This window comes from Oryctolagus cuniculus, chromosome 3 (assembly GCF_964237555.1).
Source record: "Oryctolagus cuniculus chromosome 3, mOryCun1.1, whole genome shotgun sequence".
Taxonomy (NCBI): domain Eukaryota; kingdom Metazoa; phylum Chordata; class Mammalia; order Lagomorpha; family Leporidae; genus Oryctolagus; species Oryctolagus cuniculus.
In genome coordinates, this window is record NC_091434.1 from 44,436,699 (window position 1) to 44,462,612 (window position 25,914).

Consider the following 25,914-nt stretch of genomic DNA (forward strand, 5'->3'; position numbering starts at 1 on the left):
TTTTATGGTGAAATCAATTATAGGGATATAGTTTCAAATTTTGAAATAGTATTATTGAACTGCTTTCTTACATTATCATTATTACTTTTTGCCTTTTATTCACTATATGCATAAAATAGACTCCAGATAGGAAATGGTTAATTTTTGATGGGCCAGTTGATGCAGTATGGATTGAGAATATGAACACTGTGCTTGATGACAACAAAAAGCTATGTCTGATGAGTGGGGAGATTATTCAAATGTCACCACAAATGAATCTTATTTTTGAACCAATGGATTTAGAAGTTGCTTCTCCTGCCACTGTAAGTTCTCAAATTTGACATCTGCCTAAAAACTGCAAAATGTTTTAAATGTACTTACTCACTTAGTAGCTTTGACTCTGAAAAATATTAGTAGAATTCACTTTAAGAGCAATCTGTAATTCTCAAATAACAGATGTATCTGTTTGCTCAGTTAAATGGTTGGGGTATTTTCTTCTTTATCTGAGACCATTTGGTAAAGTCATACATGAAAATAGTGATCGTGAAATTATAGAAAATTGAGACTTTTCTCCCCAAGACTTTTCTGAAGGTTATTAAAAACAGATGTGCCCAGTTACATTATCCTTGTAAGCATCACCTTGATGGTATGGAACTGCTGTGTTTCCAGGTCTCCAGATGTGGTATGATTTACATGGAGCCTCACATGCTCGGCTGGAGACCACTGATGTTGTCTTGGATAAATCTTTTACCTTCTTCAGTCAGTGACATTCAGAAGGAATTTATAATAGGCTTATTTGACAGAATGGTCCCCATTTCTGTTGAATTTATTAGAAAGCATACAAAGGTAAGAGGAATGGGGATTTTTAACTTTAAAAAATGGGAAGCTCAAATTAACCAAATATAGCAATTTTAATGTATATTTTATTATCAACTAACAGATATTAAAGTATTTTGACTGCTTTGAGTTAAAACTACCGTCTGATTAAAATGAAAGGACTTTAATTCATATAATTATTCTCTAAAAAAATTTTAAATGTATCACTTTAGTGTTTGTGAAAATGTTATTGGTGCTAATCATTATTTTCTTACAGTAAAATCTCAAATGCCTACATAAACATGCCTTAGTAAACCTGCCCAAAAATATTATCTCTTATTTCTGATGGGATGTTGTATTTTAAATAATTTCCATCTTCATAGTTTGCTTTCTTTTCCAAAGTTCCTAAAATAAGCCAATTCATGGTGGAAGGATTACAAAGAAGTCCTAAAATAGGCACATCTGTCTTTCTTTCACTACACCTGGGGCATATTGGGGGAAAAACTAAAAGGGATAAAAGTGACTGCAGAAATCTCCTGCCTCTGATAGTTAGAGAGCACCAGTGAGGCTCTTTAGCCTGCCCCAGCTGGAAATGATAGGAAGAGTATGCTTAATTTCAGTTTTGTCAGATGTTGGCCAAAGGTCTTCTAGATGCATTTTGGCTTGGAAAAGTTATATATATAAAACAGAAGAACTTGGGGCAGAAGTTTGACTCAAGGTACAGTTTTGGAAAATGCAATTTAAAGTCATGTAAATGTAGATGACCTAAAAGGAAACCTCATAGAAATAAGGAAGAGAGCCAAGGATAGAATCTCAGGTGCACTTGTGGCTAGACAAGAGGGAAGGGAGAAGAACATTTTAAGGAAGTAGTCAGTATTAACAAGTACGAGTAGGAGCCTGGGTCAAGACAAGAAAGCACTGATACATGTCCCCAAGATGTGGCAATTGAGAAGATCATGAGGAACCTTGGCCTAAGCACTTCAGAGGGGAGAGATAAGTCACTCCTAGGAAGTTGGTTGTGGAATATTAGAGACACTAACAGGACAGTGGGTGTAGATTTCTCTTTCAAGAAACTTGGCTGATAGCTGAAATATGTTGTAGATATGAATGAATCGGGTTTTAAAAAACACTTTGGGGCCAGCACTGTGGCATAGAGGGTAAATCCACTGCCTGCAGTGCTGGCATCCCATTTGGGTACCAGTTCCAATCCCAGCTGCTCCACTTCTGATCCAGTTCTCTGCTGTGCCCTGAGAAAGCAGTAAAGGATGGCCTATATCCTTGACCCTCTGCACCCATGTGGGAGACCTGGAAGAAGCTCCTGGCTCCTGGATCCTGGCTCCAGATCGGCACAGTTCCGGCTGTTGCGGCCATCTGGGAAGTGAACCAGTGGATGGAAGACCTCTCTCTTTTTTTTTAACTTTTATTTAATGAATATAAATTTCCAAAGTACAGTTTATGGATTACAATGGCTTCCCCGCCCCATAACTTCCCTCCCACCCACAACCCTCCCATCTCCCGCTCCCTCCCCATTCCATTTGTATCAAAATTCATTTTCAATTATCTTTATATACAGAAGATCAATTTAGTATAAATTAAGTAAAGAATTCAACAGTTTACACCCACACTGAAACACAAAGTGTAAAATACTGTTTCAGTACTAGTTATAGCATTACTTCACATTAGACAACACATTAAGAACAGAGATCCCACATGAGGAGTAAGTGCATAGTGACTCCTGTTGTTGACTTAACAAATTGACACTCTTGTTTATGGCATCAGTAATCACCCTAGGCTCTTGTCATGAGCTGCCAAGGCTATGGAAGCATTTTGAGTTTGCTGACTCCGATCTTATTCCGACAGGGTCATAGTCAAAGTGGAAGTTCTCTCCTCCCTTCAGAGAAAGGTACCTCCTTCTTTGATGGCCCCGTTCTTTCCACTGGGATCTCACTCGCAGAGATCTTCCATTTAGGTTTTTTTTTTTTTTTTTTTTTTTTTGGTCAGAGTGTCTTGGCTTTCCATGCCTAAAATACTCTCATGGGCTTTTCAGCTGGATCCGAATCCCTTAAGGGCTGATTCTGAGGCCAGAGTGCTGTTTAGGACATCTGCCATTCTATGAGTCTGCTATGAATCCTGCTTTACATGTTGGATTGTTCTCTCCTTTTTTATTCTATCAGTTAGTTTTAGCAGACACTATTCTTGCTTATGTGATCCCTTTGACTCTTAGACCTATCTGTATGATCAATTGTGAACTGAAATTGATCACTTGGACTAGTGAGATGGCATTGGTACATGCCACCTTGATGGGATAGAATTGGAATACCCTGGCACATTTCTAACTCCATCATTTGGGGCAAGTCCGATTGAGCATGTGCCGAACTGTACATCTCCTCCCTCGCTTATTCCCACTCTTATATAATTACTTTTCATTTAAATTTAAACACCTAAGAATAATAGTGTGTTAATTACAGAGTTCAACCAATAGTATTAAGTAGGACAAAAAAAATACTAAAAGGGATAAAGTATTAAGTTGTTCATCAACAGTCAGGACAAGGGCTGGTCAAGTCACTGTTTCTCGTAGTGTCCATTTCACTTCAACAGGTTTCCTTTTTGGTGCTCGGTCAGTTGTCACCGATAGGGAGAACATATGATATCTCTCTCTCTCCCTCTTTCTCTTTCAAATCTGCCTCTCTAAATGTAACTCTGCATTTCAAATAAATAAATAAATCTTTTAAAAAAACAGTTTATATAAACTGAGAGTCAAAAGAAAATGCACTATGAGATTTTAACCTCAATTCTCAAAGAATTTAGGTATAACAAATAATTGAATTTTCCATATAACTAGAACTTATCCTTTTTATAGCAAAACATAAAACTTGTTGTTCAAAGTTTCTAAAATATATACTTCTGTCCTCTCTTGAGGAAATTATGAATGCTTGCTACTATGTAACAGTAAATATCTGTATTATTTGTAGTAATAGCCATTTTTTTGACAGGCAGAGTTAGACAGTTGAGAGAGAGAGAGACAGAGAGAAAGGTCTTCCTTTTCCGTTGGTTCACCCCCCAATGGCACCACGCTGATCTGAAGCCAGGAGCCAGGTGCTTCTCCTGGTCTGCCATGCGGGTGCAGGGCCCAAGGACTTGGGCCATCCTCCACTGCACTCCTGGGCCACAGCAGAGAGCTGGACAGGAAGAGGACCGACCGGGACAGAATCTGGTGCCCTGACCGGTACTAGAATCCAGTGTGCCGGTGCCGCAGGTGGAGGATTAGCCTATTGAGCCGTGGCGCCGGCCATAGCAGCCATTTTTATTTTAGCATTGCATCAGTAAGAGTGCCATCCTTAGTCAGATACTCAGCTGTCATTTCAGTTATCTTCTGCTGGGGTAACTGCTCATCTCCAGAGTTAATCTTTACATATTAACCATGGAGCAGTGTGAATCACTTTTTTAAGAATTTATTTATTGAGACGTAGAGTTACATATAGAGAGGTCTTCCATCTGCTGGTTCACTCCCCAAATGGCCTCAACAGTCAGGGCTTGGACATTCTGAAGCCAGTTGCCAGGAGCTTCTTCCAGGGTGCATATATGGGTTCAGGGGCCCAAGCACTTGGGCCATCTTCTGCTGCTTTCCCAGGTCATAAGAACAGAGTTGCATCGGAAGAAGAGCGTAAGGGACACAAACTGGCACCCGTGGGGGTTGCCAACTATACAAGCTGAGGCTTAGCTTACCATGCCACAGCACCAGCCCAGCAGCATGAATCTTAAGTGTTGGGAACATGCTATGTGCTGCAAGGTGCTAGGAGCTGTAAATGTTTCCTCATTTATTTTATGCATTGTCATGGTGAGATGCCAAAAAATAATATATCTATGATACGGCTCTCTAACATTTCATTAAAAATGCCAACAGCAATTGCTATCCAAGTTTGACTTTCAAATTAAAAAAATAAACATATCTCACAAGTTTCAGAATCTACTACAGCACTTTTCATGCTGCATAAATGAAAGGTCATGCTGGTCACTACAGAAATCATAGTTGTGGTCCTTCAGAAAGGGTTGGGGAGGTCTGAAAAGAGACAGCTGGTATTTTGCATGTTGCTCTCTTCCTTCATGCAAGATTCAGAACAGTAACTGCCAGGACTGATATTCATTGTATCATTTTAAACATTGTTTGAGATAAAGTTTTTAATTTCAATTGTAGTCAAAGACCTAATGTTCCACTGAATAGAGTTCAACAAAAAAAACTTCTGCAGAAATATAGCTATAAATAGTAAATAAAAAGATGTCAGTTAAACTCATATATACAACAAATTTTAAAAATAATCACAGATCATTAAAACCATTGTAGTGGGGCCAGTGCTGTAGCATAATGGGCTAAGCCTCTGCCTGTGGCACTGGTATTCTAATAGGCGCTGGAGCAAGTCCAGCTGCTCCACTTCCAATCCAGCTCTCTGCTGTGGCCTGGGAAAGCAATAGAAGATGGTCCAAGTGCTTGGGCCCCTGCACCTGCATGGGGGACCCGGAAGAAGCTCCTGGCTCCTGGCTTCAGATTGGCTCAGCTCTGGCCATTGCAAACATTTGGGGAGTGAACTAGAAGGTAGAAAACTCTCTCTGCCTCTGCCTCTGCCTCTCTGTAGCTCTGCCTTTGAAACAAAAGATCATTGTAGTATGGCACTTTTTTTCAAAAAAAGATTTATTTATTTGGAAGTCAGTGTTACACAAAGAGAGGATAGGTGGCGGCGGGGGGAGGGGGGGGACTTCCCTCCATTGGTTCACTCCCCAGTTGGCCACAACGGCCAGAGCTGTGCCAATCCGAAGCCAGGAGCCAGGAACTTCTTCTGGGTCTCCCACATGCATGCAGGGGCCCAAGGACTTGGTCCATCTTCTTCCACTTTCCCAGACCATAGCAGAGAGCTGGATCAGAAGTGGAGCAGCTGGGACTGGAACTGGCATCATATGGGATACCAGCACTGCAGGCGGAGGCTTTATGTGCTGCGCCACAGCACCGGCCCTGTAGTATGGTGTTTTTAACGAAGCTTGATACAAGTATATATGTAGCAGTACTGATACACAGAGGTATTTCCTTCTTTTTTCTTTTTGTTTTTGATTTTGATTTTTCTTTAAATGATAGATCCCATGTATAAGGGAGAACTTGTAATGTTTGTCTTTCTATGTCCAGCTTATTTCACTCAACATTGTGTCCCCCAGTTTCAACCATTTTGATGGCAAGGAAAATATTTCATTTTTTATAGCTGAATAATATTCCACTGTATGTATGTGTGTGTGTGTGTGTGTGTAGATGCATATATTTGCACTCCATTTTCTTTATCCATTCATCTGATTATAGACACCTGGCTTGATTCCAGATTCTGGCTCTTGTGAACCACAGCACTCCAACATTTTTATGAGCTCCTTGGAACTGCATCCCACAGAATTATGAGTAATTCCGTGGCTTAAAAATATGTCCTGAAATGGATTTTATTTATGAAGCGTTATAGTTGTGCAAATTAACTACATTCTCTTAAGACTTTTTTAATGGTTTGATTTATAAAATCAGCATAACATAGATCTATATCTTTGATTAAATTAACTGACAGTACATTTTTGGGAAATATGAGATTGGACATGAGAATTTGAAGTGTACACACTACTTAAATGTGAAGGCCGGCCCTGTGCTGCCATACTCTAGGAATGGAGTTCATGTGTGTTTCAGTAAACCAACTCCTCCATAAGATTAAAATTCCAGTGGTACCTTTTCATAGATATTATGACTGTTAATATTAACTGTGTTCAATAAAGATGAATTGACGCTATTTTAACCATTGCATAATTTAATTTGTTTTGTAAATGCTTTCTAACTTTTCAGGAATTATGTCCTACTTCAGATACAAACTTGGTCCGATCCTTAATGAATCTAATAGACTGTTTTATGGATGATTTTGCTGACGAAGGCAAAGTAAGAGAGAGAAATGATCGAGAAGCTTACTCTTTGCTTGAGGTAAGGTAATAGCCTTTTCTGTCTTGCAGTAGAAAGGCAGACATCTACTATGAAACTCATTTTACCTCTGAAAGTGGAGACTGGGGATCTGGAACTAGAGACTGGGAGTAAGCTGAAGAGCGAGGAAAGAGCCAGGCACAAAATACCCAGTGCTGGCGGCAAAGTATTTCAGCTGACACTTCTGCTGCATCATGAGATTGGATGGAGCCCAGTGATTACCTCAAATATGCTACTGAAATCTTGTGTGATTTCATAAGCATCAGATGTGAGCCATTCTCAAAATGCCTGTGAATGACTTTGTGATGATTTATCTCCTGTCCACACCATGACAATGTATTGCTGTTTTACCTTGCATTTTCTTTTTTATGAAATAGAAATTTAAAATACAAATACACACAATGGTACTTCAAAAAGTTCAGAGAAAAATGGCATTAAAATGTAAGTTTGTACTCTCAGAGAGGGTTAGGAAAGCATGAAACATAAAACTGTGACACTTTCCTCCACACCACAAGAAAATGTTCTTAGATTTTCTTAAAATTTTATTTAAGGTATATAAATTTAATGTATTTCATCCATACAGATTTAGGAACATAGTGATACTTCTCACTCAACCCTCCTTCTCACCCATGATCCCACCCTTCTTCCTCCTCCCTCTCCTATTCCCATTCTTAATTTTTACAAAGATCTATTTTCAGCTTACTTTATGCTCATAAGATTAAACCTACCCACTAAGTAAATAGTTCAACAAATATTATGAAAAAAAAGCACTGTTCCTTAACAGTAGAGAAAATTGCTATAAACAATAATCAGATCTCAGAATCTCAGCTCCACTCCTATACATTACCTTTTAGGTACTCTGGTAGTTACCACAGATCAGGGAGACCATATGGTATTTGTCTTTTTGGGACTGGTTTATTTCAATAAGTATAATGCTTTCTAGTTGCATATATTTTGTTAAAAAGAAAGGATTTCTTTTTTTATTTTCCACTGAGTAGTATTCCATAGTGTATATATACCATAATTATTTCTTTATGCAGTCATCAGTGGATAGACATCTAGGTTGATTCCATATCTTAGCTATTATGAATTGAGCTGCAATAAATGTGGGGGTACAGATCACTTTTTGATATGTTGATGTCATTTTGTTTGGGTAAATTCCCAGGAGTGGGAGGGTTGAGAAATTTGGCAGATCTATTTTCAGCTTTCTGAGGTATCTCCCTACTGTCTTCCACAGTTGCTTCAAAAATATACATTCCCACCTACAGTAGATTATGGAAACTTTTTCCCCACATCCTAGCCAGCAGCCCCCTGTCAGTCCTCCTCGCCACTATCAAAGTCAGTGGGGAACATGGATTTTTCCTTCCAGTAAAATCCTTGGATCATATGCGTGCACCAGAGCTGCTGGCTGCAACCTCTACTCATTTCACATGGCACCTTCTCCCTGCCAATTGCAGGTGGTCACAAGAGCCTCTTCAGCTGGTACTGACATCAGAATGGCTCCTCCTCCCCATCCATTTCTGCCTTTGTGTACCTGAGCTGCTGCCACCACGACTGTTTTCAACATAGTGTCTTGTCCCCGCCAGCTGCTGGGTGCGTGCACAAGAGCTGCCAGACCTGCTGCTTATTTCCAAAATGGCATCCACCTTCTCTCGGCCAGCTGCCTGGTGCAGTTGTGGTGGGGATTGGGAGAGAGAAAAATGTGCCCCGCCTTTTTCCCACTAAATTAGCACGTACCATGTCCCCTTTAATGCTCCAGACCAGACTCAAAGACAGTGTAGTTCACCAGGCTCTTGCTCTTGCTCTGACTATAAAACCAGTGGCATGAGCTGCTGCATCTTGATCTCACCTTGCTCTCACAGCTCACACTTCCTCTGGCTTTTGGATGCTGGGGTTGTTGTGTTGTGTGTTGTGTCTGTTCTCATTGCTACGTGTCTGCACCTTCCACACAAATCCACAGTGTCCCTCTTCCTTCCATACAATTCCCACTGCTGCTTTCTCTAATTCTCCCCTGAGAATGTACTTCTACAAGTATAAGTGAGACTTTGTTGACTTTACATTTTAAAATGGATTTGATTTTAAAACAAGCAAGATGATTTTCTTCACTAATCTGTTGGCCTTGTCTTCTACCCTGTTCCCTCTGCCATAGTCAGGTGAGAAGGAAGTTAGTATCTTTTGCTTGGATGACAATTCTCATTTATACAGTTGAAGCTCAGATATTATTATAAATCAAAAATTTTAATTTATGCTGCTTAAAATAAACCTGACATATCAAGATTTAAACCTCAAAAGTATATAATGTAGGTTGTTTGCCTTATTATGGTGTGCTTAATACCTTAATAAAAAGTTGTATCAATTTTTTTAATATCAGTTTTCTGCTATGTATTTCAAATATTACATGATTTACTAGGTTAATCATTCTAAAGTTTCATTATGGCTAGAATTTACACTTTGTATTGTGTTATCATCTTTAAGATTTTATAGGACATTCAATTTGATTTTAAGAAACTAATTATTATGAAATCATATTATCAGCTTATATATTTCCTTTCGGATATTAATCTGGCTGATCTGATTCAAGCTTCAAAGATAGATTAAAGTTATTCTTTAATTATACTTTATCTTCTTATCTCTCCAATGTAGGGCATTTTTCTGTTTTCATTGATCTGGTCCGTCGGTGCTTCTTGTACAGATGATGATCGTTTGAAATTTAATAAGATTCTTCGAGAACTAATGGAAGGTCCAATTTCAGATCTAACTCGAAACAGGTTTAAATTGCAGAGTGGTACTGAACAAACCACCTCAAAGATACTAACTGTGGCATTTCCTGAGAAAGGAACAATTTATGATTATCAATTTGTCACTGAGGTAAGAGTTCTGAAGTAAGATTTGCAACTGCCACCCAGGCAAATTTCCCTCTGAGACACACAGCATGTAATGGCTTTTTGGCCTTTTATCCATCACTTTTTTACTTTAAGAGACAGCATGGGCTAAAGAGAGGTACATCAGCTTTAAAGCCAAGACTCATCTGGTTTTAAGTCCCAGTAAAAGTCACTTTCTTTTTGTGTAGCCTTGGACTAGTTAATTTCCCTGAACATAGTTTTGGTGATTAAATGTGATAATAAAATACCTGATGGGCCAAATGTACTCATTAAATAGAATTACACTTTATGATATCTCGTCCAGCACCAGGCACATACTGTTCAAGGTTATTTCTTAGAGATTCATGATGCATGTTAGTACACCTTCAGGTGCTAATAGGTCCTGTAGGAACACAGCTGCTTTAAATTTAATTTAGTACTTCCCAAAAGGATGACAATAATTGGATGGTGTTTGCTTGTTTATTTTTATGTAACAATTCTCACAAATATTATACCAAAAACAAAGTTCAAGAATAAATGTTTAAATACATTCAGATTTAAATACAACTGGGATCACACTATATCCACAATGAAGAGTTTTGTGTTCTTTTTTACTTAATAAAGAGAACTCCTTTCTATTTCAATAGTGCTTCTTCAGTAAACTTAGGTCTTTTACACCTTCCTGTAGTCTACAATATGGATGAACCATGATCTATTCAGTTTCCTGCCCTTGGTCATTGGGCTATATTTGTAGTTTTCAGCTTTTCAATTTAATGAGTACTGCTTGGTGAATAAGTTTATGGTACATGAACCTGATTTCTCCTAAGATAGATTTCTCGGTAAGGCATTACTGTATTGATTTTTGAATTTTGTTGGCATTGGAGATGCATTGCCAAGCTCACTTCAACAGGGAATTTCCTCCTTACCCAACACAGATAATATCCTTCTATCTTTGCTAATTTTATTTCATTTCAAATTACTAATGACAAACCTAATTTTCGGAGTACTTCACAATTTATTAAACTTTCCAACGTTATTTCTGTTTTGTTTTCCAACACCTTGGTAAAATAGGGACAAAAGAATTATTTTGCAAATTTTATAATTTAGGGAATAGGGCTCAGGGAGCTTGGGTGATTGTCCCAGGATTACATGACTTCTGGATTTTCTTTATGAGTTCTAGCGATATTTCTTTGCAGTACAACTTTCATATTATGCAAAGTTAATGCCCTCAGAAAATATATATCTGTGTTGAAAGATACAGAAGTGAAAAAATTAAGAAAAAGCATACAGTTCTATCTTCAGTGAGTTTATAATCTCTTTAGAAGACAGTCCTGTCACATCTGGACCAAAGTAAGTCTTTGGGTCAAAGTCAAGGAGTCCTGGGAATGTGTGGAGCCGGTAGGCCTATCAGTGAAGCCTAGCAGTGGAATACATGAAGGAAAGAAATGTCTTAATTCTGATGTGCTTCTTTTTTTAATTTTTAAATTTTATTTACTTATTTGTTTATTTTTTACAGGCAGAGTGGACAGTGAGAGAGAGAGACAGAGAGAAAGGTCTTCCTTTTCTGTTGGTTCACCCCCCAGTGGCCGCGACGGCCGGTGCACTGCAGCCGGCGCACTGCAGCTGGCGCACCGTGCCAATCCGAAGCCAGGAGCCAGCCCCCCCCCGCCCCCCCTCCCCCGGTCTCCCATGCGGGCGCAGGGCCCAAGCACTTGGGCTATCCTCCACTGCACTCCTGAGCCACAACAGAGAGCTGGACAGGAAGGGGAACAACCGGGACAGAATCTCGCGCCCCGACAGGGACTAGAACCCTGTGTGCCGGCACCACAGGCGGAGGATTAGCCTATTGAGCTGCGGCTCTGGCCCTGATGTGCTTCTAATGACCAGGAGTTTAAATTCTGTTCTATAAGAGTGGAGACAGTAGTAGCATTTTTCCAAGGAGAGAGAGTTAACATGATATTTTTGAAATTTTTGTATAAACACTTTCATAGCAAATTAAAATTTTAGTTCACAAACTATTTAGATGAAAAGATATAATGTTATGCTAATTAATAATAACAATTATATAAAAAAATCTTATCCATTCTAGAACTGTTACAGAGCAGTGAGACTGTAGTTAAAACTACTTAATGGTACTCAATGGTTTCTAGGACAAACTTTATGTTTTCTTAAATTTTTCCTGAAATGATGAGCTGATATTACAAAATAACATTGTAAAAGTCAAACAATATGCAACAGAAGTTGATATAGGGAGAACAAAATTCTTTATTGGTTAGCATTATTGAATAGAATTCTTTATTCTTAACCCATTGATTAGTAGTTTTCTCAAAGCTGTTACAGAATCTAATGTTTGACTACAAAAATTAATTCTTGGAGTAGCATAAACTCTGGCTTCATGGCAGCACAAATGTCACAGTATTGTCATTGTATTTTTCTTCATCTAAAAACATAGTTTCTCTTTTATTTCCTCATGAAATTTAATTTTCTTTTTCTTTTTTTAAAAATATTTATTTATTTGTGAAGGCAGAATTACAGAGAACAGGGTGAGGAGAGACAGAGAGAGAGAGAGAGATGAGAGAGAGAGAGAGAGAATGAAAGAGAGAGATCTTCCATCCCCTGGTCCATTTCCCAAATGGCTGCAACAGCCAGGTCTGGGCCAGGCCAAAGCCAGGAGCCAGCAGCTTCTTCTGGGTCTACCACATGAGTGCAGAGGCCCAAGAACTTGGACCATCTTCTGCCACTTTCCCAGGTATTTTAGCAGGGAGCTGGATCAGCAGTGGAGCAGCTGGTACATATAGGATGCTGGCACCACAGACAGCAGCTTTACCTACTACACCATAGCACTGGCCCTAAAATTTAATTTTCAAATTGTTAAATGTTTTAAAAGATAATACAAATATATAAATATTGGGGTTTGCTGATCTTGATCTTTTCTTTTTAAAATTTTTAATATAAAGACTACAGATTTCATGTATTTTATAGATACAGTTCTAAGCATATAACTGTACTTCCCACCCTAAGTCTCCCCCTCCTTTAATTTTTTTCCTTTAATTTTGGCAATAAAGTACTTTCAATTTACTATGTAATCACAGGCTTAGTTCACCATTAACCATAATGTTCAACAAGTAAATAGTAGAAATACCACTGTTCCTCAGGAATATAAAGGGATATAAACAATAATCAAATCATGATGTCAGTTTCATTCTTATACATTGTGGTTTTTTGTATTCTATATTAACTATATTGCATATCATAAAAAGATATTTATCTTTTTGAGATTGGTTCATTTCACTAACCATAATGGTGTCTAGTTGTATCCATTTTGTCACAAAAGACAGGATTTTATTGTTTTTTATGGTTGAGTAGTATTCCTTCATGTGTTTATACCACATTTTCTTTCTGCAGTCATCAGTTGATAGACATCTGGGTTGATTTCATGTTACCTATTGTGAATTGAGTTGCTATAAACATGGGGGGCAAATAACACTTTCATATGCTGATTTCATTTCCTTTGAGTAAGTTCTCAGAAGTGGGATGGCTGGGTAGTAGATCTATTTGCAGATTTCTGAGGTATCTGCATACCTTTGTCTTGGTCTTTCTATTATGGCATGGCCTTATAGTTTGCAAATATTTTACCTTGTAACATTCATTATTGAATTTTTTGTTATAAACAGGGAATTGGCAGATGGGAACAATGGATAAAAAAATTGGAAAGAGCTCCTCCAATTCCTAGGGATATGCTGTTTAATGAAATCATTGTACCAACTTTGGACACAATTCGATACTCTGCATTAATGGAATTGCTGACCACCCATCAAAAACCTTCAATATTTGTAGGACCAACAGGAACTGGAAAGAGTGTTTATATTATTGTAAGTATTATAAAAATCTATGTATTAGAATGAGCATAATATTCCTGAAATATTATTTGTTTAAATAGTAGGCTTAAATAACATTTAATGTTCAAGTTTTGATATTTGAGCCACAGAAAGCTTTTTAGTAATTGTCTATTTTAGAAAAATTCATATATATCACATAATTATTATCCCATTTTTCTGATATTTTAATAAAAATAGTGTATATAGGATGACAATTTCATATCCTTTGAATAGTATGTTAATTACACTTAATACTTGATTTTCTACATTAATTTATATCTGAAGAATGATTACTATGTAGTAATAAAACTGATTTTCCTTAATGATTTCTGAAGTCATACCCCATTATATGTTGGTTAAGATGATGCTAGCTGCTATAGTAGATAATATCCCAAATGGTAGGTTTATACAGGCTACAGAGGATAGTGAAGGACTTATCAGATGGCCCCTCCTCCATGTGGATTCTAAGTTAATTCATTAGAACTCATTTTGAAAGTCAAATTTTACGTATAAATGGGGCAGTGCTGTGCCACAGGGGATTCAGCTACTGCCTGCAGTGCTGGCATCCCATATAGGTACTGGCTTGAGTTCTGGCTAGTCTCACGTCTGATCGATGTCCTTGCTAATTTGCCTAGGAGGGCAGTGGAGGGTGTCTGCACTAACATCGGGGATCCCGATGAAGCTCCTGGCTCCATATTTCAGCCTGGCCTAGCCCTAGTCATTGTGGCCATTTAGGGAATTAACCAACAGATGGAAGATCGAACTTACCCCCTCCCCTGGCACCTATAATTCTGACTTTCAAATAAATAAATCAATCTTTAAAAAAAATTGTATGTGTAAATGACCCATTAACTTTGTTCCCTTCCCCAGTTACCAAGAAAGAGTGGGAAATTACTGCTTTATTCCTTATTCTGTTTCAGCACTTTCTGAGAAGATTGAGATTTTTTAAATCTCTATTTATTATTGTTAAATTATTTTTAATACTGTGCATCAAATTTTTCAGTTTTATATTGATTACACATGGATTTTGTTTTTATAACTATGTTTGTGATAGATTTCATTCTGCTTTTAAATGGTCTCAATATTCACTGCCAAACTTTTCATGCCAAAATTTATATGTGTGTTAAGAATTTATTTTTATTTTTGTTCCATTTAGTGTGCTCATTTATCTGTCTGGCCATGTATCCATCCATCCATCCAAAATGTATTGATTACTTGCTATATGACAGTTGTGTTCCTACCCTCATTTCTTAGTTTTCTCTCTGTCTTTACTGGAATATTGTAGTTTCTCTCTCTCTCTCTCTCTCTCTCTCTCTCTCTCGGACAGGCAGACTTAGGCAGTGAGAGAGAGAGAGACAGAGAGAAAGATCTTCCTTCCGTTGGTTCACCCCCCAAATGGCCGTTACGGCCAGTGCACTGTGCCAATCCGAAGCCAGGAGCCAGGCGCCTCCCCCCGTCTCCCATGAGGGTGAGGGGCCCAAGCACTTGGGCCATCCTCCACTGCCCTCCCAGGCCACAGCAGAGAGCTGGACTGGAAGAGGAACAACCGGGACAGAACTGGCACCCTAACTGGGACTAGAACCCAGGGTACTGGTGCCACAGGCAGAGGACTAGCCAAGTGAGCCATGGCACTGGACTATAGTTTCTTTTTAAAATGTAGGCATTGCCTTGATAAATAAGTTAACATTTCAACATATACTTTCCAAATCTTTATTTACTTAATTGTGGTAACATTATGTCATGAAAAAGGGACTAGCTTAAGCTCTTTTGTCAATTTCATATTTTAGGTTAACAATCTATAACTTGGGGCAACCATTTAGTGCAATGGTTAAGACATTGTTTGGGATGTTCACATCCCATATCAGAGTGTCCAGATACGAGTCCCAGCGCCTTCACTTCTAACGCAACCTGGGAGGCAGTAGATGATTGACTTGAGTAGTTGTGTCGCTGCCATCCATGTGGGAGACCTAAATTGAGTTCCTAGTTCTTGGCTTTGGTCTGGGCCAGTCATGGCTGTTTCAGGCTTTTGGGGAGTGAACCAGCAGATGGAAGGTCTCTCTGGCACACACTCTCTCATGCTCTCTCTCTCTTCCCTCCCCTCTCTCTGTCAGCCTTTCAGACATACTGAAAATTTTAAAATTAAAAAATAATCTGGTATCTTATACACAATAAAGCTGAATGCACTTAATGCAAGTAAATGCACTTAATGCAAGTAAAGTTTGGAACAGGAAAACCAAAACCTCATCATTTGCGTGCCACTACCTATGTGATAGATTGTAGTGCTCACTAAGAAGATGTGACTTACTTAAGATTTTCTAACAAATGGAGTCTTACCTGAGGAGAGATTATACCTTGTACAGGGCTCTTAAGAAGAATGAGGAGGCTGGCGCTGCATCTCACTAGGCTAATCCTCCACCTGCGGTGCTGGCACACTGGGTTCTAGTCCTGGTTGGGGTGCCAGATTCTGTCCTGGTTGCTCCTCTTCCAGTCCAGCTCTCTGCTGTGACCCGAGAGTGCAGTGCAGGATGGCCCAAGTCCTTGGGCCCTGCACTCACATGGGAGACCAGAAGAAGCACCTGGCTCCTGGCTTCAGATCAGCACGGTGCACCGGCCACAGCGTGCTGGCCACAGCGGCCACTGGGGGGTGAACCAATGGAAAAGGAAGAGCTTTCTCTCTCTCTCTCTCTCTCTCTCTCTCTCACTCTCACTCTCACTCTCTCACTGTCTAACTCTGCCTGTCAAAAAAAGAATGAGGAAAAGGAAAAGGATGGAGGAGGAGAGGTAAACTTGAAGAGCTCAGGAAATTCTGATATGCCCATTCCCGTAACAGATAAAGACTAAAAACAATGGCAATTCCAATTGATTTCTGGTGAATTCCATGTACAAAATACAATTATATTGTTTAAATTTCCTAACTTGCAGGAAGATAATTTGATATGTAAGTGCATTATTAGTAATAATAAAAAAGGACATTGTTCTAGAAATAAACAAATGGCAGTCTGAATTCTAGCCTATTTCTGAAATTGCAGGCAAGTCTCATAACCTCTGAGTTCCTGTGACTTTAATAAGAAGGAATGTGTGATGGGCCTGGCACTGTGGTGTAGTGGGTACAGCCTCTGCCTGCTGCACTGGCATCCCATATTGGTGCCGGTTAAAGCCCTGGTTGCCCCACTTACAATCCAGCTCTCTGCTAATATACCTGCAAAAGCAGTGGAAGATGGCTCAAGTCCACGGGCCACTGTACCCATGAAGGAGACCCAGAAGAAGCTCCTGTCTCCTGGCATCAGAACAGCCCAGCTCTGGCCATTGCAGCCATTTGGGTTGTGAACCAGCGGGTGGAAGATCTCTTTTTCTCTGTGTCTCTTTCTCTCTCTCTCTCTCTCTCTCTCTCTCTCTCTCTCTCTCTCTCTCCCCCCTCCCTCTCTCTCTCTCTCTCTCTCTTTCTATATATATATGTGTGTGTGTGTGTGTGTGTGTGTGTGTGTATGTATTTAACTCTTTTGAATAAATCTTTAAAAAAGAAAAGGAGGAGAAGGAGGAGGAGGAGGAGGAATGTGTGCTCTTGATGGTTGTTTTTGAAAATCAGGGCCTGGATGGACAGACACACTCTATTGGCATAGCAACTGCTAACCTGTTGAGTTCATCTCTTTTTACATTGGTATGACACAGGAGGTTAAATTTAAGTATGTCAACAATGCTGCTCCAAGTTTATTTTGAAATATCAAAGCATAGTTCTAACTATGGTTTATTTTTTATTTTCTTTTATATAGAATTTTCTTTTAAATCAACTTAGTAAAGATGTCTACAAACCTCTGCTGATTAACTTCTCTGCACAAACTACAGCAGCTCAAACTCAGAATATTATCATGTCAAAATTGGACAAAAGAAGAAAGGGAGTTTTTGGCCCTCCTTTGGGCAAGAGAATGGTAAAGGCTTTGTCCTAACTCAGTCTAGTCCCAGTCTCATGCATGTCTACTATTGCAGTCAGAACAATGAAACCAGATTTATCTAGGATTGACAGTCTTTTGATAGTTGTTTTCATAATCACATATTCTGTTTAAAAAGTTTTCCTAAAAGTGTCTTTCTACTTGTATGTACCCTAAACAACTTGAAGTTAAAAACCAGAATCTCTCTTTGAATTGAAAGTACAATATTTATTTGGAAAATTATCTACCTTAATTATTTCACTAACATTTTACTCAGCAGAGACTTTGCTGCTTACTTTCCTGAACCTTTAACAAGAAAGGTATCGGTTGACTTATATATGTCTCTCTGCAAAGAACACCTTTTTCACCCTCTCACCAATCAAAAGTTATTAAAATCACCTAAAAATCACACCTTTATGATTTATTTTAGTGAATTAAGTGTTGAAGAAGAAAACAGACCAGCTATTTTGAGAACCAAATTCTCTAAGAGGATGACTAATTTTAGGTGATTAACCTATAAAGATTAGTGATGATAATGTCTCTGTATTTCTAGTCAAACAAGGAATACAGAAAATGTCTCGCTATTCCTTAAAAGCTAGAACTAAGAATATTATTCTTGTCTGGAAAAGAAACCATCACTTCCTACATATGTACTCTACAAGAAGATAATCTTAGCTATTATGCCTCAACATTGTTCACACAATTGGACATTATGTTAAGGTATTTTCTAATGCCTCTTCTCTTCTTATTCTCAGGTTGTCTTTGTAGATGATGTGAATATGCCTGCTCGGGAGGTTTATGGAGCTCAACCTCCCATTGAGTTACTTAGACAGTGGTTAGATCACTGGAATTGGTATGACCTAAAAGACTGTTCTATGATTAAACTTGTGGACATTCAGATCATGTGTGCTATGGGACCTCCAGGTACATTTGCTGAATTTGGAATTATTAAGATGGAAAGTCACTCTAGCTATATTTAAAGAGATAAATAACTGAAGAAAGAAAAACCCAGTTGAACAATTGAAATTAACAGTGCTGTGTATATATTCTGTGTGTTTCTATCATGACCTAAAGTAGTATACATCACAGAGACTAGCCATTTCTTCACCAACTCTTCCAAATCCTTTTTCTTCCCCTCTCACCCTCTGGGACTTTGTTGCCCATTTCCTGTCCTTGCATTCTGAGAACCCAGATCTCCCTGGATCATCTCCTTTCCCTTTGTTTAATTTCTTAATGCTTCAACTGTATAGATTATTCTTTCTTCAGAGATAATCTTTCTTCTACCCCAACTAAGCCCTATTCAGTCTCTGGTTGTAGAGAGGCCACTAGGAAGAATTTAAGTAGGAAATTACAGAAAGAATGAATTCTTAAAGATCTTTTATATTTTCCAAAAGAAATTAGTAAACTCAGAAGAGCCAACCGTGCAACTCACATAGTAAGGATGGTAGCAGTTTTCTGCTTTGAGCTGTGAACTGTGGAGAACATATCTAGTGATTCTGTCTGGCCTTGGGTGACATAGACTTAACCCAAGTTTATGTCTACATAATTTAACTCAGTGAGATAATTTAACTATAAAGGCAGTACCTTGAATTTGAGAAGGAAATGGTTTGATGTCAGAATTATCCAAACAGTTGGTTACTGTCAACTTCTTTTGGTGCTATGAATTTGTCCATCTCTTAAGTTATTTTAAATTGTAAAATATTGGAGAAAATATTGTAGTAGCATTATTAAGAGTTACCCTTTTAAATATTTAGGTGGTGGTCGAAATCCAATAACTCCTCGATACATGCGACATTTCAATATTGTAACAATCAATGAGTTCAGTGATAAATCCATGTTTACAATCTTCTCTAGAATTTTAACCTGGCATTTTAAAATATGGTAAGTTAATATTTGTTTTTTTCTTAAGAAGTATAAAATCTATTAGAAGTGTAATATAGGTAGTACTTATCAAACATTTCCATGAAAGCAATTCTAGACAAGGAAAAGGTAACATGTACCTTGTCCCTACTGTTCCTCTTACCTTCCAGCACAAAAGAAAGGGGTTAGAGCATTCTACTGTATCATTTATCCATGTTTCAATGATTTGAATTCCTACCGCTAAATACAACTGATGCTGGAAAGAAATGCCAGGTAGATCCTGTGACTGTGATACTCTCTAGTAGAACTCTTGACTTCTACAAAGGTTATCCATATCCAAGTATGAGTATAGGTTTGGAACCTCTTCCCTGGGAACTGATAATCCTTGTTGAGGATTCTGTGCTACTGCACAAGATGCATAGATATCCAAGAACCAAGGTGACTGGGCAGTAGAAGTCTTAGCTCCCTGAGATCCATTCTCAGGAAATTGTTACTCCTTGCCCTAAGTAGTGGTGTTGGAGGGGATACCTGCCTCCTATTAACAAGGATGATCTTTCGAAATGAATATTCTTGCTCCTTCTTCTTTCTACACTAATCACTCACTTTTCCCTTTTAATTCTGGTTGATTATTTGATTTTTATTCCCTCTGTATTCCTTATTTTTCATGTATTTTTATTTCTTTATTCTCTTATTATGAAAAATCTGTTTCACCAATTTTCATTATGGGTTTTATTTATATGTAGTTGAGAATGCTAAAGTTTGAAAGAGGTTAGAAAGCATTTGTCTGGTAGCAACTGGATTTAGGGTAACATTTGCATTTCTTGGCTGGCTCTTTTCTTTGCCTATTTGAATAGTTTTAAAAACATTAAGCTATTCCTGTTTATGTCATGGAGTTCTCTTGGACATGGCATAAATAGTGAATGGAAATCAGACTTAAAGAAATAAAAATCTATTTCACCCTGACTGTTGATGAGCAACTTAATATGTTATCCCTCTTAGTATTTTTTTTGTTTGTTCTACTTAATACTTTTGGTTGAATACTGTAATCAATACACAATTCTTCTTAAGTGCTGAAACAACTGAAAAGTGATCGCTGTTAAATATAAGAGTGGGAATAAGAGAGGGAAGAGATGTGCAATTCGGGACATGCTCAAGCTGACTTACCTCAAACAGTAGAGTTAGAAACATACCAGGGGATTCCAATTCAGTCCCATCGAGGTGGCATGTACCAATGCCATCTCACTAGTCCCAGTGATCAATTTCTGTTCACAATTGATCCTAATGATAGGACTAAGAACCAAAGGGATCACATAAACAAGAATAGTGTCTGCAAATACTAGCTGATTGAATAAAAAAGGGAGAGAATGGTCCAACATGGGAAGTGAGATACACAGCAGACCCATAGAATGGCAGATGTCCTAACAGCACTCTGGCCTCATAATAAGCCCTTAAGGCATGCGGATCCGGCTGAAATGCCCATGAGAGTATTTCAGGCATGGAAAGCCAAGACACTCTGGGGGGAAAAAAAACCTAAATGAAAGATCTCTGCGAGTGAGATCCCAGTGGAAAGAATGGGTCATCAAAGAAGGAGGTACCTTTCTCTGAAGGGAGGAGAGAACTTCCACTTTGAGCATGGCCTTGTCTAAAAATTATCAGAGTCAGTGAACCCAGGGGGCTTCCATAGCCTTGGCAGCTCATGACAAGAGCCTAGGGTGATTACTGAGGCCATAAACAAGAGTGTCAATTTGTTAAGTCAACAACAAGAGTCACTGTGCACTTACTCCTCATGTAGGATCTTTGTCCTTAGTGTGCTGTACATTGAGATTTAATGCTATAACTAGTACTCAAACAGTATTTTTCACTTTATGTTTCTGTGTGGGAGCAAACTGTTGAAATCTTTACTTAATGTATGCTAAACTGATCTTCTGTATATAGAGAATCGAAAATGAATCTTGACATGAATGGAAGGGGAGAGGGAGTGGATAAGGGGAGGGTTGCGGGTTGGAGGGACGTTATGGAGGGGAAGTTATTGTAATCAATATTCTGTACTTTGGAAATTTATATTCATTAAATAAAAGTTAAAAAAATTAAAAAAATATATATTTTATTTTTATTATTATTATAAGATGATAATTTATGAATGAAATTGATCAACTTAATTCATGCTATATATCACTTATGTGTAATAGTTCTGTATTTTCTAATATTTTTCTTTGTTTTGTTTAAAATATGTAAAGCTATAAATTTCCAGAAGAATTTCTAGACCTGACTACACAGATTGTAAATGGCACTATGACTCTGTATAAAGAGGCAATGAAGAATCTCCTGCCTACTCCAGCTAAATCTCACTACTTGTTCAACCTCCGTGATTTTTCACGTGTCATTCAAGGTATTTGTCTTTCAAGACCAGAAACAGCAGAAACTAAAGAAGTAATTAAACGCCTTTGGGTTCATGAGGTAAATCTCCATATTACTTAAATGTGCTTATGCAAGAAACATTTAACATGGCAACAACTGGATAAAAAAGAAATATTCATTTATATTTCTGAAATTCATGCAGCTGATTGATATTATAAAGGCCAGTGACCAAGATAATTTCTAAAAACATTTAACACTATGATATTTTATAACTTTACAATGCTTTATTTCACATATTTAAGGCACAGCTGTTGATTTATAGGCTATTTCAAAGTAAGCATCTCTTTGAGTCTATGTCCTTTAAATGACTTAATTCTTGTTAGCTTGACTTCAAATGATTTTGAAATAAAACACTTTTAAGATATTTTTATAAAAAGTGGATATATTTATTGACATTATTTATTTGTAATTTTTTAAAAAGATTTATTCATTTATCTGAGAGGTAGAATTACAAAGAGGGAGAGACAAAGAAAGAGGTCTTCTATCCATTGGTTCACCCCAAATGGCAGCAATGACTGGAGCTGAGCTAATCTAAAGCTAGGAGCCAGGAGCTCCCTTGTAGGTGCAGGGGCCCAAGCATTTGGGCAAATCTTCCACTCCTTTCTCATGCCATAAGCAGAGAACTGCATTGGAAGAGGAGCAACCAAGACATGAACCAGTGCCCATATGGGCAAAGGCTTAGCCCACTATGCCACAGCGGCAGCCCCCTTATTTGTAATTAATAGATGTTCCCTCCCCCCAAAGAAAGAAAGTATGAAGCAAACTAGTTTGAGAATTCATAGGTTGAGAACATAGAAATTGTATAAAAATGTATTAATTATTTTGAGAATAGATATGTGCGTGAATATTTTCTTCTAAAAACTGATAGAGGGAAGGAGAAGAGAGAGAGAAAGAATAAATACAAAAAAGTAATGCATCAGAAATAATAGCTCAGGGGCAGATGTTTAGTGCAGGGCCACTTGAACTGCCCACATCCCATATCAGAGTGTCTGGGTTCAAGTCCTGGCTCCATTCTTTATTCTAGCTTTCTTCTAATACACACCCTGGGAGGCAACTGATGGTTGCTCAAGTACTTGGGTCCCTGCCACCCACATGGGAGACCCAGATAGAGTTCCTGGCTTTGGCCTTGGACTGGCTCAGCCCCAGCTTTTGGCATTTTGGAGTAAACCAGCAGATGGAAGATCTGTCAGTCTGTTTCTTTTCTCAGTCTCTCTCTTTCAAATAAACAAAATTAACATTAAGAAAATCTTTATAAACAATAGTTCAATATTTTCAAATGGGCAAAGATTATGGGAAAATGGAAGGAAAGTGTTTTCCATTTTTCATTTTAAAAAAGTTTTAATGTAATTAAGAAAGCTAGAAAATGAAAATGGCTGTTAAGTTAAAATCATGGGCTGTATATGTATAAATTTCAAAATTGTCTTTGAAAATCCAGTTTTGGGGGCTGGCATTGGGGCACAGTGATTTAAGCTACTGTCTGCAATATCAGCATCCCATGTGGGTGCTGGTTCAAGTCCTAGCTGCACTACTTTCCACCCAGCTCCCTGCTAATATTCCTGGGAAAGCAGCAGAAGATGACCCAAGTGCTTGGGCCCCTGTACCCACATGGGAGACCAAGAAGAAGCTCCTGGAATCTGATTCTGGCCTGGCCTTGCCCTGGCTGTTGTAGCCATTTGAGGAGTAAACCAGCAGATGGAAGATTTCTCTCTGTCTTTGTCTTTCTTTTTCTTTCTGTAACTCTGTCTTTCAAATAAATAAATATTTTTTAAAAATCCAGTTTTAGTTTTTTATAAACATTTTATTGAAACACAGTATATGTATCAAAAAGTGCACTTAAGTATCCAGATAAATGAGTTTTTGTCCTCTGATCACACTAATAACCAACACCCAAATTAAGAACAAAACATTTTTAGCACCCCAAGAGTCCTCACTGTTCTCCCCCTCTCCTTTCCTTTTTTTAAATATGAGAATGAAGAGTATATTGGCAACTGCATGATATGATTCAGTGAAGAAATATTTATAACCATATACCAAATGATATGACATTCACATGATTTTTATATTCTCTCTATATATTAACTACTACAAATAAGAGAATACATGTGATATTTGTCTTTTTAGACCTGGCTTGTTTATCTTTGCCTAATGATCTCCAGTTTATTTGTTTGTTTGTTTGTTTTTTGCAAATGTCAGCATTTCATTCTTTTTTATGACTAGTATTCCATCCTATATAGAGAGATCACATTTTCTTTCTCAGATCATCAGTTATGGACATCTAGCTTGATTAAATATCTTAGCTGTTATAAATTGAGTTGCTCTAAACAGGAAAGTTCAGGTATCTCTTTCATATGTTGGTTTAATTTTCTTTGGATATATCCTTTGGAATGGGATATCTGGGCTGTACGGTAGATCTATTTTTGGTTTTCTGAAGAATCTCCATTCTGTTTTCCTTAATGGTTATGTCAGTTTGTGTTCCCACCAACAGTGTATTAGGGTTCCTTTTCTCCATAACCTCTGCAGCATTTGTTATGTTTTGATTTTTGGGTAATAGCCATTGTAACTGGGGTTAGGTGATACTTCATTGCAGTTTTTATTTGCATTTTCCTGATGGCTATATGTCTGATGGCCACTTGTATTCCACCCTTTGAAAAATTCTTGTTCATATTCCTTTTCTTAACTGAAGTGTTTGTTTTGTTACTGTTGAATTTCTTGACCTCCTTATATATTCTATACAGTAAGTGTGTATAAATATGTATATATATATATTCATATCATTTGTAGGTATTCTCTCCCATTCTGTTAGTTGCCTCTTCACTTGTTAATTGTCTCCTTTGTTGTTCAGAAGCTTCTTAGCTTGATGGAATCCAATTTGTCTATTTTTGCTTTTATTGTCTGTGCTTCTGGAGTCTAACCTAAGAAGTCTTTGCTTAGATCAATGTCATGAAGCATTTTCCCTATGTTTTTCTTTAGTAATTTTGTGGTTTTGGGTCTTAAAGTTAGATTCTTGATGCAATTTGAGTTGATTTTTATATAATTTGTAAGGTAGGGATCTTGTTTCAAGCTTCTGCCTGTGGAAAATCCAATTTTCCCAGCACCATTTATTGAAAAGACCATCCTTTGTCCAGGGAATGATTTTAGCTTATTTGTCAAAGACTAGTTGGTTGTAATTATGTGGATTAATTTTTGGGGCTTCTGTTCTGTTCCGGTGGTCTACATGTCTATTTTTGTGCCAGTACCAGCCTGTTTTGATTACAACAGTCCTGTAGAATATCTTGAAATCTGGCATTGTGATGTCTCCCAGTTTGTTTTCATTGTTTAAAATTGCTCTGAGGCCAGCGCCACGGCTCACTAGGCTAATCCTCCACCTGCAACACCAGCACCCTGGGTTCTAGTCCCACTTAGGACGCCAGATTCTGTCCCGGTTGCTCCTCTTCCAATCCAGCTCTCTGCTGTGGCCCGTGAAGGAAGTGGAGGATGGCCCAAGTGCTTGGGCCCTGCACCTGCATGGGAGACCAGGAGAAAGCACCTGGCTCCTGGCTTTGGATCAGTGCAGCGCGCTAGTCGTAGTGGCCATTTGGGGGAGTGAACCAATGGAAGGAAGACCTTTCTCTCTCTCTCTCTCTCTCTCTCACTGTCTAACTCTGTCTGTCAAAAAAAATTTGCTCTGGCTGTTTGGGGTATTTGTGTTTCCATATGAATGTTTAGCATTTTTTATAGATTTGTGAAGAATGTCCTTGGGATTTTGATTGGAATCACATTAAATCTAAAAATTATTTTTAGTAGTATGGACATTTTGATGATGTTAATTATTCTAATCCATGAACATTGGAAAGTAGTTCCTTTTTGTGTATTCTTTTATTTCTTTCATTAATGTTTTATAATTTTCATTGTAGAGATCTTTCTAATCCTTGGTTAAATTTATCCTAAGGTATTTAATTGTTTTTGTACCTATTGTGAATGGGACTACTCTTTTTTTTCCTTTCTTTCTTTTCTTTTCTTTTTTTTCTTTTTTTTTCTTTTCTTTTCTTTTTTTTTTTTTTTTTTTTGACAAGCAGAGTGGACAGTGAGAAAGAGAGAGAAAGGTCTTCTTTTACTGTTGGTTCACCCTCCAATGGCCGCCGCGGCCGGCACACTGCGCTGATCTGAAGCCAGGAGCCAGGTGCTTCTCCTGGTCTCCCATGCGGGTG

At 38.0% G+C, this 25,914-nt stretch overlaps 1 protein-coding gene across 1 annotated transcript in view; it reads left to right on the forward strand.

Annotated features, from left to right (window-relative positions):
- DNAH7 (dynein axonemal heavy chain 7) overlaps positions 1-25,914 on the forward strand; it is a gene marked incomplete in the record, with an annotated part of 367,056 nt that overhangs the window by 194,121 nt on the left and 147,021 nt on the right. Inside the window, 9 exon segments of the mRNA XM_070070446.1 lie at positions 120-302; positions 649-825; positions 6,656-6,787; positions 9,428-9,652; positions 13,320-13,517; positions 17,294-17,449; positions 18,205-18,373; positions 19,204-19,330; positions 21,547-21,766. Coding sequence (XP_069926547.1) covers positions 120-302; positions 649-825; positions 6,656-6,787; positions 9,428-9,652; positions 13,320-13,517; positions 17,294-17,449; positions 18,205-18,373; positions 19,204-19,330; positions 21,547-21,766 — 1,587 coding nt within the window.